At 40.3% G+C, this 14,955-nt stretch overlaps 1 protein-coding gene across 2 annotated transcripts in view; it reads right to left on the reverse strand.

The window, feature by feature from the left end:
- LOC129178578 (transmembrane protein 266-like) overlaps positions 1–14,955 on the reverse strand; it is a 69,170-nt gene that overhangs the window by 38,154 nt on the left and 16,061 nt on the right. The window contains exons 1-2 of one of the 2 annotated variants that reach the window (XM_054770923.1): positions 8,336–9,929; positions 8,039–8,230 (exon numbers count right to left, since the gene is read on the reverse strand). In XM_054770923.1, coding sequence (XP_054626898.1) covers positions 8,039–8,226 — 188 coding nt within the window. In that variant the 5' untranslated portion in view covers positions 8,227–8,230; positions 8,336–9,929. Of the gene's footprint in view, positions 1–8,038; positions 8,231–8,335; positions 9,930–14,955 lie in introns of those variants that run through there. The other variant, XM_054770922.1, reaches the window with a different exon arrangement.

Below are 14,955 nucleotides of genomic sequence, written 5' to 3' on the forward strand. Positions count from 1 at the left end.
GCTGGGTCAGTGGAGCCGCTAACATTCCATCTCCTTTCCTTTTTTACGGCTGCGGATTGCTTTGCCACTGCCGGTGTCTCGGCTCGGCTCAAACACACTTCATCATTCTACACGGCCATAAAAAAAGACTAATTTCCCCTGCCCCATTTCCCTACAAGTGAGTTCAGCTATCAGTCTTTCTGTTAGATGCTACATAACGTCTTCTAGTGATCACGCACGGTTATGGTCCAACACATTTGACTGGTTGGTGACGAGAATATGCTGATTTGAGAACTTGGAACTATCGACAAAAAGGGATGGAGTTTTTTTTTTATTGTTGTTGCATCATCCCAACAACTGCTTTTTAAAATGCATTTTCTGGAGCTTTATGGCCAATTCGACCATCGCAGAGCAGCTTAATGTGTGCAAATTTGGATAAACGGACCTCACTTGTTTTTAATTGAAGACACCTGGTACTTTATAGGTCATCACATGCACAATAGTCTGTTCAACTGTCAACATTAGTCATGAGTATACTGTAATACCATGGATACCGTATATGAATCTCTTCAAACATTGGATGATAATTATTTGACAGTCAGATGAAACTACAACTTGCGCTGTGATGTGGATGAGAATCTGTGATTAGAGAAACGGCAGTGTGAGGACGCCCAGGAGGGTGAGGACGGTGGCCAGGAAGGGGTGGGTGAGGACAGCAACCAGTGAAGAAGTGTTTTATTTACAGCAAAGTAGGTGACAGATCATTTTCCTACCTTTTTTGTTTATGTTTATTAAGCTGCTTTAATGGTGGTAACTAATTTAATGAATTAATTACGTTGCATTTTTTTAGCGTAATTAACGCATACGCCTTATGGCAAGCCACGTGTCATTGTTATGACGACAGACACAGCGTAGTTCCCCATAGAGTCTGACGCGCTTTTATAAGTTGAATCTAACCGGAACGCATCAACAGCGGTGCAATTCCAACACCATATATGTATTTCCAAGTCACAAACGCCTCTTTAGTCCCTCCGTCGTCGGAACAACACTTCCTCATAGTCACTACACGACCACGAGATGCATTCAGGGACACTCGGAACATCACAATGTTTATGTGTCTAAATAAACAGAAAGACAAAGAAAAACAATAAGGGGATATTCTTATCACTCACATTGTAACTTTAAATGCGGAAGCGCAAACTGCTGCATTTAAGTACGCTCACACTCAAAATGTGAATTCAACTTAAATGACATGGTGTGTTTGAACGCAACCCCTCACCGGTTTAAAGGGATAGTTGGGATTTTTTGACATGAAGTTGTATGACACCCCCATGAGCATTGTAGGCCATTAACAGCGACTTACCCCCCACTTGGTCTCCTAAGTCCAGTTCTGGTCAGATTTCTGTGATGAAGTACGTATTTCCGCCTAGTTGCTGGGGACACTTAAGTAGAGTTTGGCTTCTCAAAACAATATGCGTTGAAAAGGTGAATACATTCGCATCACAATAATGTGACGAAGACACTCGCATCTTCTTCCGCTGTGGAACGCATACGTAAACAAGATGGCCGCGGCTCTCCGTCGCGTAAGTAGATGTGAGCGCCTTTGTCACTTACACAAGAACGCACAAGTGGCGACGTGAAGGGATACGGCGGGACACGAATATAACGCAGAGCGTTTTGTGAGGTCTGAGAAGGCATTTTTGTGACGCAAATGTATTCATCTTTTGAATGCATATTGTTTTGAGAAGCCAAACTCAAGCGGAACTATGTTCTTCATCACATGAATCTGACCAGAACTGGACTTAGGAGACCAAGTGGGGGGTAAGTCGCTGTTAATGGACGACAATCCTGATGGGGATGTCATACAACTTCATGTAAAAAAAACAAAAACCACCTATCCCTTTAAAGTGTGATTAAAAAAACTAGTGTTAGGTAAATAGATTTTTTAAGACGTGTTGGATCTTTGAGCTTGATTGAAATTTTCAGTTCATTTGGAGCTGTGTTAATACATACAAATATATATAATCCATGTATCTTTCTTTCAATAAAATACAATAAAAATGGGCATATTTTGGACATCATTTGAAATGTTGATTAATCATGATTAATTCATTTGCAACCCATGATTAATCTGATTAAAAATTGTAATCATTCGACAGCAATAGTGTTTCTATTACAGTACGTTATGGTGTACACATTTTCTTATTACGCTGATGTACTGCTGTACGCAAGTTACTTTATGTGTGCAATTTCCTTGGCAGAATGAGTACAACGTGCGATTTCAAACCCTAGAGGCTACTGTTACCGTAAAATCCAATGTTTTTTTCAGTTTTATACACAATTTTGTATTCTGTTAGCGAGACAAAAAAAACAGCACAGTAATCAGTGTCAGTGAAGGACTGGGCTAAGACTGAGAGGTGGACATGAGGGATATTTCAGTGGTCATGGTGACAAAACATCTACAATTGACTTGCAGTGCTGACACAATGCCAAAGGGACGATGCATTTTGGGGGCAATGACAATTTATATGGGAAAGAAATTTTGTTTTGACAGATGAGTGAAGCGTTTTGGGAGAGATATGAGCTTTTGCAGGTGAACCATGTTGTTGTGCGCAAGCATCCAAGTTATTTTTCTAAAAGAGTGTGGAGAAAGTCCGATCTGTTTCAGGAAATGAGCCAAAGCAATTGAAAAGGAATTTTGCATTTTGGTGGCACTGACTGTTTATGTGGGAAAGGAATCCTCTTTGAAGCATGACACTACAGTTTTGGGAGACATGAGCTTTTGCAAGGTGCTGACTGTTTGGCCAAATGATCTTAGAGATTTCAAAAACCGTAATACTTGACAGAATCAAACTATTAATGAAACCAAGACAAAACATGTGAAAAGTTTGGGCTTTCTAACAGAGACTCTGACGTGAAAGTAATCAAATCTATTAGATTATGTTATTACGCCAACCCCCACGCACCCATAGATTGCAAAAAATAGATTGTAGTCCTGTGGGAAACACTGCATTGACTTTACAACTCTAACTATTTGGGTAATGAGCACTGAGCATTTTATAACACTGATCAATATGCAAGCATTATAGCGAAGAAAACCTTTCTAACACCATGGAACCATGCATGAACACCCCAAAGAAAGGCATTCTCCACATCCACAAAAACCCTTCCCCTTACCCACTTCCCTAAAATGAAGATGAGCAACAGTGTTTTTCTCCATGTGCTCAAACAAGACTTGAGAAGCCCATCATGTATCGCACTAACCAGCGAGAATGAACACAGCTGTAAAACATGACAATAGAGCACAACCACGGGTGCTTATTATTGTCATTAAAGGAGGCTAACAGCCTTCTGCTGCAGGCTGCTTTAAAGGCATATTGATTGTGTAATCAGCAGACACAGGAGGAAGCCCAGCGGTACAAGAATCTACACAATCAACTAGAATTGTGTCCATGAGGTCATCGGGGTGGCCGAGGTGCGCTCATTGCATGCCATTTATTCTAATGTTGTTTATTATAAGTAGGTAGGTAGACACTACACAGGTTTGGTTAAAAAAAAAACTATACATATATAGTTTTAGATATATATATATATATACACACATAGATAGATAGATAGATAGATAGATAGATGGATAGATGGATAAACAGATGTATATATGTAGATATATAAATATATGTGTGTATATAGATATATAAATAAATGTATGCACACACATATACATATATGTGTGTGTGTGTGTGTGTGTGTGTGTGTGTATATATATATATATATCCACACATATATACACACACACATTTATATATATATAAAAATGTCATTTATTGTGAGGGACTATTAAAACATGTGTGGCAGCCATAACCCAGTGGCGGCTGGCGGCCAACTTCAGTGCAAAGGTTATATATCTGGCTTGCATGGCTGCTGTTTACACTTACTCTACAAATAAAAACAAAAATAACACTCTGATAGAAATGCAGTGTTTTTACAGTAGTGCAGCAGAGGCAACTCTGAATTGAGTGTTGATTAATCGCTATTTGAAGCAATGCCCACTGGCATGGAAACAGGAGTTCAGAACATTCAGAGGGATTAAAAACAATATATGTTAGTCTATTAAGGCCACTTTTGTAGAAATGACCAATCATGTTGCTGTGTGTTTTTGCAACTATGCACACAAAATTAACATACAAATATACAGTACATACAATTTATCCAATATTGGTGATATTACCCAAGTCTGACCCCTCCTCCCTGCCCGCCTTTAAAGTGGTGCTTATTTATGAAACATTGCCTTGTAGGTGTTTTACTGGTTGAGCTACAACAGGAAATGCTGCATGCATAATTCAACATTGTACACACATTTGCGTTTCCCCCTAGCATTCCCCAGGACAAGAAAATAGACTGTAGCACAAACGGAGACAAGGAGGAAAGCACAATCACAGATTACACAGCATCACAAAGCATGGCACTATGATACACACGGCTGCAAATAACAAATACCTATTGTTGTTGGACATCGAGTGAGGTTGAATGAGTGTCAGCATTTGCCAACAGTGCGGCTGTGAAATGGTCGGTTTCTGGCTGCAAAACGGGCTAAGCGACCTAAATGGCATAGTTGGATTGGTTTCCTTGTAATGTACAGCATGGGTCCATTGGATCCCGTGCAACAGCTTATGGTGTTTATAAGCATCCTGGTGAGAGCGCATGCTAGCTGGGAAGGAGTCACAGGTGCAGGGCACAATGGAAAGACGGGCGCGTAAGCAGGTTGGAAAGCAATCTGTGACTAATCAAAAGGAGAGCTGTGACGTGACCTCGTATCCATATGGCGCACATAAAAATAGCAGAGTCACAACACAACAGCACATTTTACACAAATGCATTTGTATTCCTACAGCCTCATGTTACTCTACTTCAATAAACACTACAGTAATACTTCAGGACAAGAACAGACAGCGTTTGAACAGAAACCAAAACCATACCTCACACTACCAAAAAAATATAAGACAAGAAATATGACCTTAGGGAAAAATGTAACTTAAAGCATTTATATGAGCGAACAACCTTCAGCATATCAGTATGTGGAATTAATCATGGAATAGATTGAGCAAAAAACTCAAAAAATGCACTAAAATGAGCCATTTCAAGAAACAGTACAAGCAGTTGAAGTAGTACATTGTCTGTACTCACACAACAACAGAAACTATGTTTCTGTTAACTATTAACTTTTCATCACTATTTATTAGATACTGTATATATTATTATGTATTATTAATGTTACACACTGTAAGTTATCAATATATGACAACCCGCACCTCCTGTTGAAACACATTGTGATACTGCCTTATCATTTCTTACAGTATTTCAAATTGGGTTCTAGTTCAAAATTGGTAAATAGTACTTGTTGAATACAGGAAGTGCACAAAGGAATGTATTAGCAACTGATGTGACACGGAAAGGCGGTTGGATTAAATAAGCTTTGCTTCTTCCTACTCTTTTTTTTGGGGGCGGGAACTGTGAATTGTAACGTGATGTATTCCAATGTAACCTGTATGCATTCATTCATATGCGTTCATTCATCCATTTTCTATGCTGAAGCTAGGGCTGGGCGATACGCACCAAAACTCATATCTTTAGGTTGAATATCGATATACGATATATATCCCGATATATTACAGTGCTTGTAGACAAAATCAAAGCCAAACATGTGTGTCAAGTTGTTTTATTAAAATAGATACTTAACATGAGGATGTTTTTTTGAAATTTGAAAGCTTCCTGCAAGATGAACATAAAAAAAATATGATCTAAAAATAGCCGCTAAAATAAAGTAGGCCATTCTCTTTTTGGAATAAGTATAGAAAACGTCAAATATAATTTTTTTTATATCAAACCTTTAGCTAAGCTCAAATGCTCAGCTAATAACAAAAGCACAAAAGAACAAAATATGTGAGTGCAACTCAAAAATACTTTCAATTGAACAGTAGTATTTTTTTTTAGGAAAACATTTTTAGAAGACACAAGCATGTCCGTATTTTGTGCCAGGAACACCAACCTGCCAACTGCATCAGGCTTAGCAACTATCTGTCTAACTTCCTTGTACATTTGTGGTAGAGCTTGTCGTGCTAAATAATTGTGTCTGCAAAGCTCGCCGGACGTCGTTTTCAGCAGGTTTTTTCTTCCACAGTTGCAACAGGGACCATATCTTAGCAATGTGATAGGACCCCTCTTTATAATAGCACACCACTTTGCTTTTCCTTTCATGAGGAACGCAACAGGAGCGCGGCAGACTGCAGCCACTTCACACATTTCTCGTATTGGAGTTTCTGCCAAGTTTTAAGGTGGTGAAAAAGATTTTTTATGCTCTGAATTCGAAGTACCTCCACATTACTGAGCTGCCGCTTATTCCTTGCCGCAGACGCAGACTGTGAGCTGCCGGGCTTCTGCTCCGCCCCTCCTCCTGCATGCAGGGATGAGGGAGATACAGCGCAAATCCAGACTATATCGATATCAACGATATGGTTGGTTTTGATAGTAAATATCGATATTTAAAAAAGAGCAATATGTCGCCCAGCCCTAGCTGGAGCCTATCCCAGCTGACTTTGGGTAAGAGGCAGGGTACACCAGCCAATCACAGGGCACATATAGACAAACAACCATTCACACTCACATTCATACCTATGGACAATTTAGAGTCACCAATTAACCTAACATGCATGTTTTTGGAATGTGGGAGGAAACCGGAGTATCTGGAGAAAACCCACAACCCGCAAACTGCCCAAGCGGAGATCCAAACCCTGGTCTTTCCAATCTACTAACAGTGTGGCCGACATGTTAACCACTCATCCACCGTGCGGCCCCCTATATGCAAGTTCAAAATAAAATGAAACCATTACCACGAGACAGGATGAACGCTTTGTGCTTTGCTTTTTCTTTGGCTTTTCATGTTTTGTGGCTTGTTCCAAAATAGGAAGAAGGTAAAAAGACCATACACAGGAAGTTTCAAAGCAAAGTTTCAAATGTAAACCATGTGCAAGTTTAGTTTTTGTAGTTTTAGAGTGTTAACTACTTCTTACACTTAAGAATTTTAAAAAATGACATTTGTCTTTAAAGTTATGAGTAAATGTTTCACAGTTGTTATTTTTCAATGTATTTTTACACTTTTATGACAGCTAAATATGCAAATCAGATTTGCTTGTAGCGTTTTTAAAATGTTTTTATGATGGTGACAGCTTGACTCTGGAAAGGATCATTATTATTTACATGAAACATTTACATGAAACCTCTGAGATCGGCTCTAGCATACCCGCGACCCTAGTGGGGATAAGCGGTATAGAAAGTGGATGGATGGATTTACATGAAATCTGTTTTGCACTTGACGCGTCCTTGACTGATTGACTGTATTTTGCATTTCGTACAGGACTTGTGTCTGTACAGTATCTATATCACCGTCAGTCTATGTAAAATCACTGATTGATAGTTCACACGATCCATTGTTCATGCATACTTTGGTTAGGGTAGGTAGTTGTCAGCTAAGACCCAATGATGGATGGATGGATTTGAATGCATTAATCATTATTTTTGGCTGCATTAGTACCTTCATCAGGAGTGTCAGCATGCTGTATATATATATGTGTGTGTGTGTGTGTGTGTGTGTGTGTGTGTGTGTGTGTGTGTGTGTGTGTGTGTGTATAAAAAGTGCAAGCAAAAATAAACATTTGTAATCTCAAGCACTCAGTCTTTTTCTTCTAATGTGTTTGACATCAATCTTTAAGAAAAGCGTCAGTACATGATGGGGGACCAGAATTAACATAATAGAGAACAAGAGTGACTATAAAGAATAACATATTTGAAGTCAGCACAATAGGAAGTACTTGAAGAGTTTGATGAAGGTTTTCTTTAAAGGTGATCTAACATTGCCTTATAGGCAAGGATACAATGGTTTGACGCTGTCAGTGTATTTGTGTCGCACCAATAAAAAAACGCATCCAAGTACTGCTATGAACCTTGCCTCAAAATAATCACACCTCGAGTGGGTCACTTCAGAGAGTAAATTCTTTGCACTCACCCTTCCCTGGTTTCATCCTCATCCGCATTGGACAGGAGCTGTGAGCCAGCCAGCGAGAGGTCCAAAGCTGCGAGTGGAAGATCTCGATAGCCGAAACTCACCAGCTGGACCGGAGGAGCCAAGCACTGGTTCTCATCATCCACCTGCTGGGAGATGACCTCCAAGTCGGACAAAGCTCCAGCCTCCATGTCCCTGGTTGGACAAAAACACAAGGGAGATCAAAAAGATCCTTCCTAGTGACTAACAAACTAACTGGGAAACTGAAAAACTAAATATTGAACTGACAAAATACTTAACTCATCGGATTACGGACAAACATGCTCACTCATGAAATAATCTGAAAACAAACTAAATGGCAAACTGACATTCTAATTTACAAATTGATTAACTGCCTAAACAATTGGCCCCCTGACAAACTGACTGACTAAAGAACTAGCAAACTCGATGAACTGAATATCTAACTTACAAACTAACTGATGAACTGACAAAGTAACAACTGCTGTACTGACAATCTAACAGACCCACTACAATCTAAGCAACTGACCAACGAACCGACCATCTTACAAACAAAATAACAAATTGGCTAACTGATGAGCCTGACTGATGATCTATGAGACAAACTACTGCCCAACCAACTGACCAACTAACCGGCAAACTAACAAACCAAACAACTAACTGACAAACTTAAATTACTGAAGAACTGACAAGCAAACTGACACTTTCACAAACTAATTCATGAAATGAAGAACTGACTAACTGCTCAACTAACAAATCAACTGAAAAAGTGAAGAGCTGGGCGACTCAACAATTATCTTGCTAGTTAACTAAATGACAAATACTGACACAATGACAAACTAAATAAAGAACAAACCAACAAACTAAGGGACTGATGAACTAATTAACCAAAAGATGAGCTGAACGATGAACTGATCAATTAACTTACGGACTAACAAACTTAAATAACAAACTGAACAACTGACGAACCCACATGCGAACTAACTGATAAACTAATTGATGATTTGAAGAACTGACAAATGAACCAAATAACCACTTAACAAACAATGGATCACTGAAACTACAATGACAATAATAAACATATTGTTACATTCATCTCCAGCAGTCACAAGCGCTTCATGTTATGGCCCTAAGTAGATTGTTCAGGTTCCTAATGAAGTGTCCAATGAGTGTTCATGAAAGACACTGCCAAGACAAAGCAAGCAATGTCTTGCTAACACAAAAGGCAGTGCAGATGAAAAAGACTTTAATTATTCAGCCGGCCAACATGAAGAACACATTCTTATTCACTGCGGTGTCCTCAGGGCATCAACGCAGGGTCACCGAGGGTCTCGCACACAACACCCACTCTGCACCGTCCGTGAAACAAGTGAACGCTCACACAGTTTAGCACCACCAGAGAAGACGGCGGTCCGACGTTGCCTCGCTCGGAGGGACCGTAATAACTGGGGCGTGTCTTGCTGGAAGTGCAGCACTCGCATACATTTGTGACCACTACTTTCAAGCATGCAAAAGCACTGCACTGTCTTTAGAAGGCAGGTTGCTGTCCTGTAGGAAGAATTACAATTAGATGGCAATAAAAAATATGTGTTTTGCTACAAAGATATATTTACATTTAAGTGAAGAGTATTTTTAATTCAGAATTTTATAATGGTTTATTGTTTTTTTAAATAATTATTTCCAGTTATTTTTTTGTAGGATTTTGAGTGATATTAAAGCTCGAAGCTATGGTAGCCTATGAGTTCTGTTAAACATTTTGGAGTGATTAACATTTTTGCAGCAGATTCCTAAAAACAGCAGAGTGCTTCTCTCATATCGAGGATCTTTGACGCGCGTTTTTTTTTTTCCAAAAGGTCCTTCAAAGCAGCAGAGTGCCCCTGTCTTACAGAACAGTGGTTCTCAGCTGGTTTGGCTGCGGGACCCACCATCATCCCTCAGTGATAAGCCGCGACCCAAATTGTGGAAATTTTTCAAATCACACTTCTCAAATATCTTATATTTAAAAAGAAAACACAACATGAGCTGCAGCAGTGAGACTCTGTCTCTCTCTTTATGGCGCCTTCTTTTCCAGCAGACATCTGCAACTGTGTGTCGGTCGGACGGCATGTTAAGTCGCCACTCGATGTCCTTCACTTGCCGCTCAAGCTTGACAAAGTTTCCCATAAACACGGCACACGCCTCGTGGCGGCTTAGCAAGCAAGAACGTGAGGTGCATTCACGGACATCGGGTCATTTCATTATTTTTCTTCTGACCAGGCAAAGTCTCGTGACCCAAGGGCAACGTAACCCACCAGTTGAGAATCACTGATGACTTGTGTCTTTGCAGTAGGTCTTTAAAACAGTAGAAGGCTCCCGTCATACAAATACAGGATCTTTGACTAGCGTTTTAAAACCACAAGAGTGCTCCTATGTCATAAGAGGATCTATGACTAGCGCTTTTTATAGTAGGCCCTTACAAACAGCAGAGATCCCCTGTCGTATTGATACTATTGAGAAACTGATAATATTTATTCATTAATCTCTACTCTACAGACTGAACTCGAACTGAAAGCAGGAAAATGCAATAAAATTGAGAGTTGTGAAGCATCCAAGCGTATTCAAGAGGCAAACTGCATTTTGAGTATGATAAATTTGTACATGTTGGCAGGTGACCAGTCCAGGGTGTACCCCGCCTGTCGCCCGAAGTCAGCTAGGATAGGCTCCAGCATGCCCCCGCGACCCTAATGAGGAAGAAGCGGTATAGAAAATGGATGGATGGATGTTGGCAGGTCTGCACTAACATTGAAAGTACTCCCTGCCTCTCACGCCCCCACCCCTGACAGTTCACCACGCCCCCTCAGGAGGGCCCACCCTACAATTTGAGGGTGTCTTAATTCCTTATATTTGTATTTTAGGTTTTTTTTTGTTATTTTTATGTTTGAAAATGCTTCATTTAAACCAAAAATACGTAAAATTTGCTTAAATATGCCTACTTTTTTATTCAACCACAAACCAGCATAATTTATTAATATATTTTTGAAAAACAGCAGTCGAGTGAAGCCACGAAATTCAAACCGCGATGTGACAAGGGACGACTATATAGCCCTGCCTTAGATGATGTCATGTCACCATAAGATGGTGCTGCTGGTAGCATGTAAGTGCACGCCCTTTTGCCTCAAGACAATTTATCAACAATCCATTTAACGCAATTGACAATTTTGACACAATTATTCTTAATGATCAATTCATAGTACTGATGTAGCTACAGTAAACAAGAGGAACATTGAATTATCTTGAATACATGTATTGTGGATCCACTTCAACCAACCGCTGCCATACGTATCACAACACCGTTGTAGGCCAAGCAGCCCACAAGCCCCACTTGTGAAGCTGGGCCGCCTCAGTCGAGCACGGAGGTGGAAACAAAAGCAGAGCGCGGCCGCAGACTGACTCTGTGTGTCTATGCTTGTGTGTGTGTGTGTGTCTGTGCATGCATGTGTTTGTGCGTGTATATTTTTAGACCAGAGCAGATGCTGGTGTATCAAGTCTGTCATGACGTCATTGCCTCTCCCTTTGTCAGATGATTGGATCCCCACTCGCCTTTAAACGTCAAAGGAAGTCAGGCGAGGGGCGGGGGACTAAAGATGGAGAGAGGGGGTATGTCAGGGGTTATGCAACAAGCTCAGGGGGACAACAAACACAAAAAAAGAGAGGGAGAGCTGTGAGCAGTAAAAGAGGGCAAATTGTGCCGAAACAGAAAGGAAGGATTGCTGCATGTGAGAAGTGGAGGTAATAAATGAACAGGAGGGAGGGACAGATTGAAAAGTGGCAAGATGGATGGGAGAGGATAGGTGATGATGAGGAACCATAAAGATTCACATTCTGTTGAAGTCAGCCTTTTAAAGATTTCCTTGAGCCTTGAATGTGACTGCAATATTTTATCATCTATAATCAAATACATATTTTTAAATACAGTATAGGAAAAATATAATTGATGTAAACGCAAATGAAATATTATTGCATTTGGATATTTATTTCCAAAGTTCTCCCATTTGCACTACATTATCTCCAATCCATTTTTCTCCCCGTTCGTTCTCTCCCCATTTTTCCTCCTTTCCGAGGAGGGCTTCAAATTGTCATGACAGAGTGCACTGAGTGACCTGAAACATTCAGAAGAGAGACACGCAAATCTGACAGACAGACAGACGCACCTTTAGGAAAGGACACACACATGCAGGACTGATACACAAGCAGGGTGTATTAAAACGCGGCAATAATGTCAACCCTGAAAGTTTTTTAATTGAAAACAGAAGGATCTCAGCTCTTCAAGGTCATCACAATCTCTGACAGTAAGTGTTTCGTAGTGAGAGAGCCTGCTTTTGTAACGTGTTTAATGAAAACCTGCACAACGGAGTGGCAGAAAACACGCAGTTTAGATATATTTGCTTAAAGACATCCTGGTGAATATATTTTTAGGATTCCATCCATCCATCCATCTTCTATGCCGATTATCCTCACTGGGGTCGCGGGTATGCTGGTTGTGGGTATGCTTCGGGCGAGAGGCGGGGTACACCGTGGACTGTTCACCAGTCATCGCAAGGCACGTATACAGTAGATCATTCACACTCACATTCATACCGAGGGAGTCGCCAATTTACCTAACATGACCCAAAAGCGGGTCATGGAGGCGTTTTCAGTGAGTCGGGGTCTTTGCCTGGGAAAAAAATATAATAATGTAATGATCCAATGTCTGTGAAGGCATTTCACATTCTTGTCTGCGCGATTCGCTTGCTACACTGCTGCGAGTTGCAAGCCATGTTTCTCAGTGACTTTGTAAAGCTTGAGTGGGGGAGGAAGCACATCGAGTGAAGACACACAGCTGTGGATATCTGCTGGAGAAGAGTGTGCCATAAAGAGACAGCGTTTTAGCACTGCAGTTCACCTTGTGTTGAAAACGGTCCCTTAAAATATTGGATATTTGATAAGTTTGAGTTGAAAAATTCCTGCAATTTGGGTCACCACTTGTCATTGAGGGGGGAAAGGTGGGTCCCGCAGCCAAACCAGTTGAGAACCACTGCCCTACACAATTTGAAATGATGGGAAAAATGAAACATTTAGATTCAATTAAAAAAAAATGTTACACTTTAACATTGTTTAAAATATATTATAAAAAAAATATAAACGCAACGCTTTTGTTTTTGCTCCTGATTTTCATGAGCTGAACTCAAAGATGTGAAACTTTTTCTACGTACAAAAAAAAGACATATCAAGATGCTGATTAGACAGCATGATTATTGCACAGGTGCGCCTTAGGTTGGCCACAATAAAAGGCCACTCCAAAGTGTGCAGTTTAACTGTATTGGGGAGGGTGGTGTCAGAAAACTAGTCAGTATCTGGTGTGACCACCATTCGCCTCATATACCGTATATGCTGATCCAGAGCCTCCCAAACATGTCTGGTAATCATGCTGTCTTGTGTGGCAGACTGAGTGGCCGATGGTGGCGGTTGGGTTATGGTATGGCCAGGTTCATGCTGCAGCATGAACCTGGCCTCATGCTGCAGCATGATAATGCATGGCCTTGTATTTCAAAGATCTGTACACAATTCCCGGAAGCTGAAAACATCCAAGTTCTTGCATGGCCAGCATACTCATCGGACAGGTCATCCATTGAGCATGGATTGGCGGATACGGTATTTGAAGGGTATTTGAGGCAAATGGTGGTCACGCCATAGACAGACACACCTCAACACAGTTCAACTGCACATCTTTGAGTGGCCTTTTATTGTGGCCAACCTGCAATAATCATGCTGTCTCATCAGCATGTTGATAAGCCACACCTGTGAGGTGGATGAATTGTGAACGCTCGCTAGCATATACATGATTGTTAGTTAATGAAAAGAGCTTTCAGTGAGCAATGGCTGTTATTGCAGTCTTGTCTCAAGACTGCTGACCCTCTCGCACTTTGATGGGATTATTTCCCACAGCGAGAGGGCCTCACATTTCTTTGAAGATACACAAAAAGTAATTCATCCGAGGCCGGGATGCTATTGAGTCACACGCCAAATGCAATATGTATCGTGCAACAAAATTGATATTGAAGGAAAAACAAGAGTGACTGCAGACAGCCAACTTTTTATTGTCTTCTCAGCAACTTGGGTGTGTGTGTATGTGTGTGTATGATGTTAAGCCATGCTTCCGACAGTTCAAACACCAAGAAATAAACATAAATAAATGAGAAAATGCAATAACATGCAAAGAAAGACGGATGTTACTTGCATTGTTTGACAGAAATGACTTCGGTAAAAAGGGAATGCTCACTTGTGACACAAACATAGCGAATCCCTGAGTGCTTATTTTACCGATTCGCATTGAAGAGACTGTTGATACAGTGTTGACTGTCATAGCGTTGACCCACTAGTCACTATGTTTTTTTTCCATACTGCCTCTCATCAAAAGAAGCAGCCTTGCCTCAAAATTGGGCACATCCAAATATGAATTAATATTAAATGAAAAAATACATACACTAGGTCCCCAACTTCCGAACACAATTGGTTCCAGACGACCGTTCTTATGTCGAATTGTTCTTAAGTAGAGGAAAAGGTAATATTACCAATTATATAGGTACTACATGTAAGTGTATACATATACAGTATATGTGTATGTATGTAAATATGAGTTTGGATGCGGTAGTAATATTAAACAATAATAAAAGTGATTGTGCTCGTATCTGTGAATGTTCGCTAGTCGGGTGTTCGTAAATTGGGGACCTAGTGTATAATGAAACAAATACATCCAAATATTTGAATGAATAAGTGACAGTAAAGTAAGTAAAGCAAACTAAATAAGTAAACTGAAATAATAAAATGCTGTACAGGCACAATAAATAATTTCGGACAGAAAGAAGCATTTGAACATATTAAAT

This window comes from Dunckerocampus dactyliophorus, chromosome 3, assembly GCF_027744805.1.
Source record: "Dunckerocampus dactyliophorus isolate RoL2022-P2 chromosome 3, RoL_Ddac_1.1, whole genome shotgun sequence".
Classification (NCBI taxonomy): Eukaryota; Metazoa; Chordata; class Actinopteri; order Syngnathiformes; family Syngnathidae; genus Dunckerocampus; species Dunckerocampus dactyliophorus.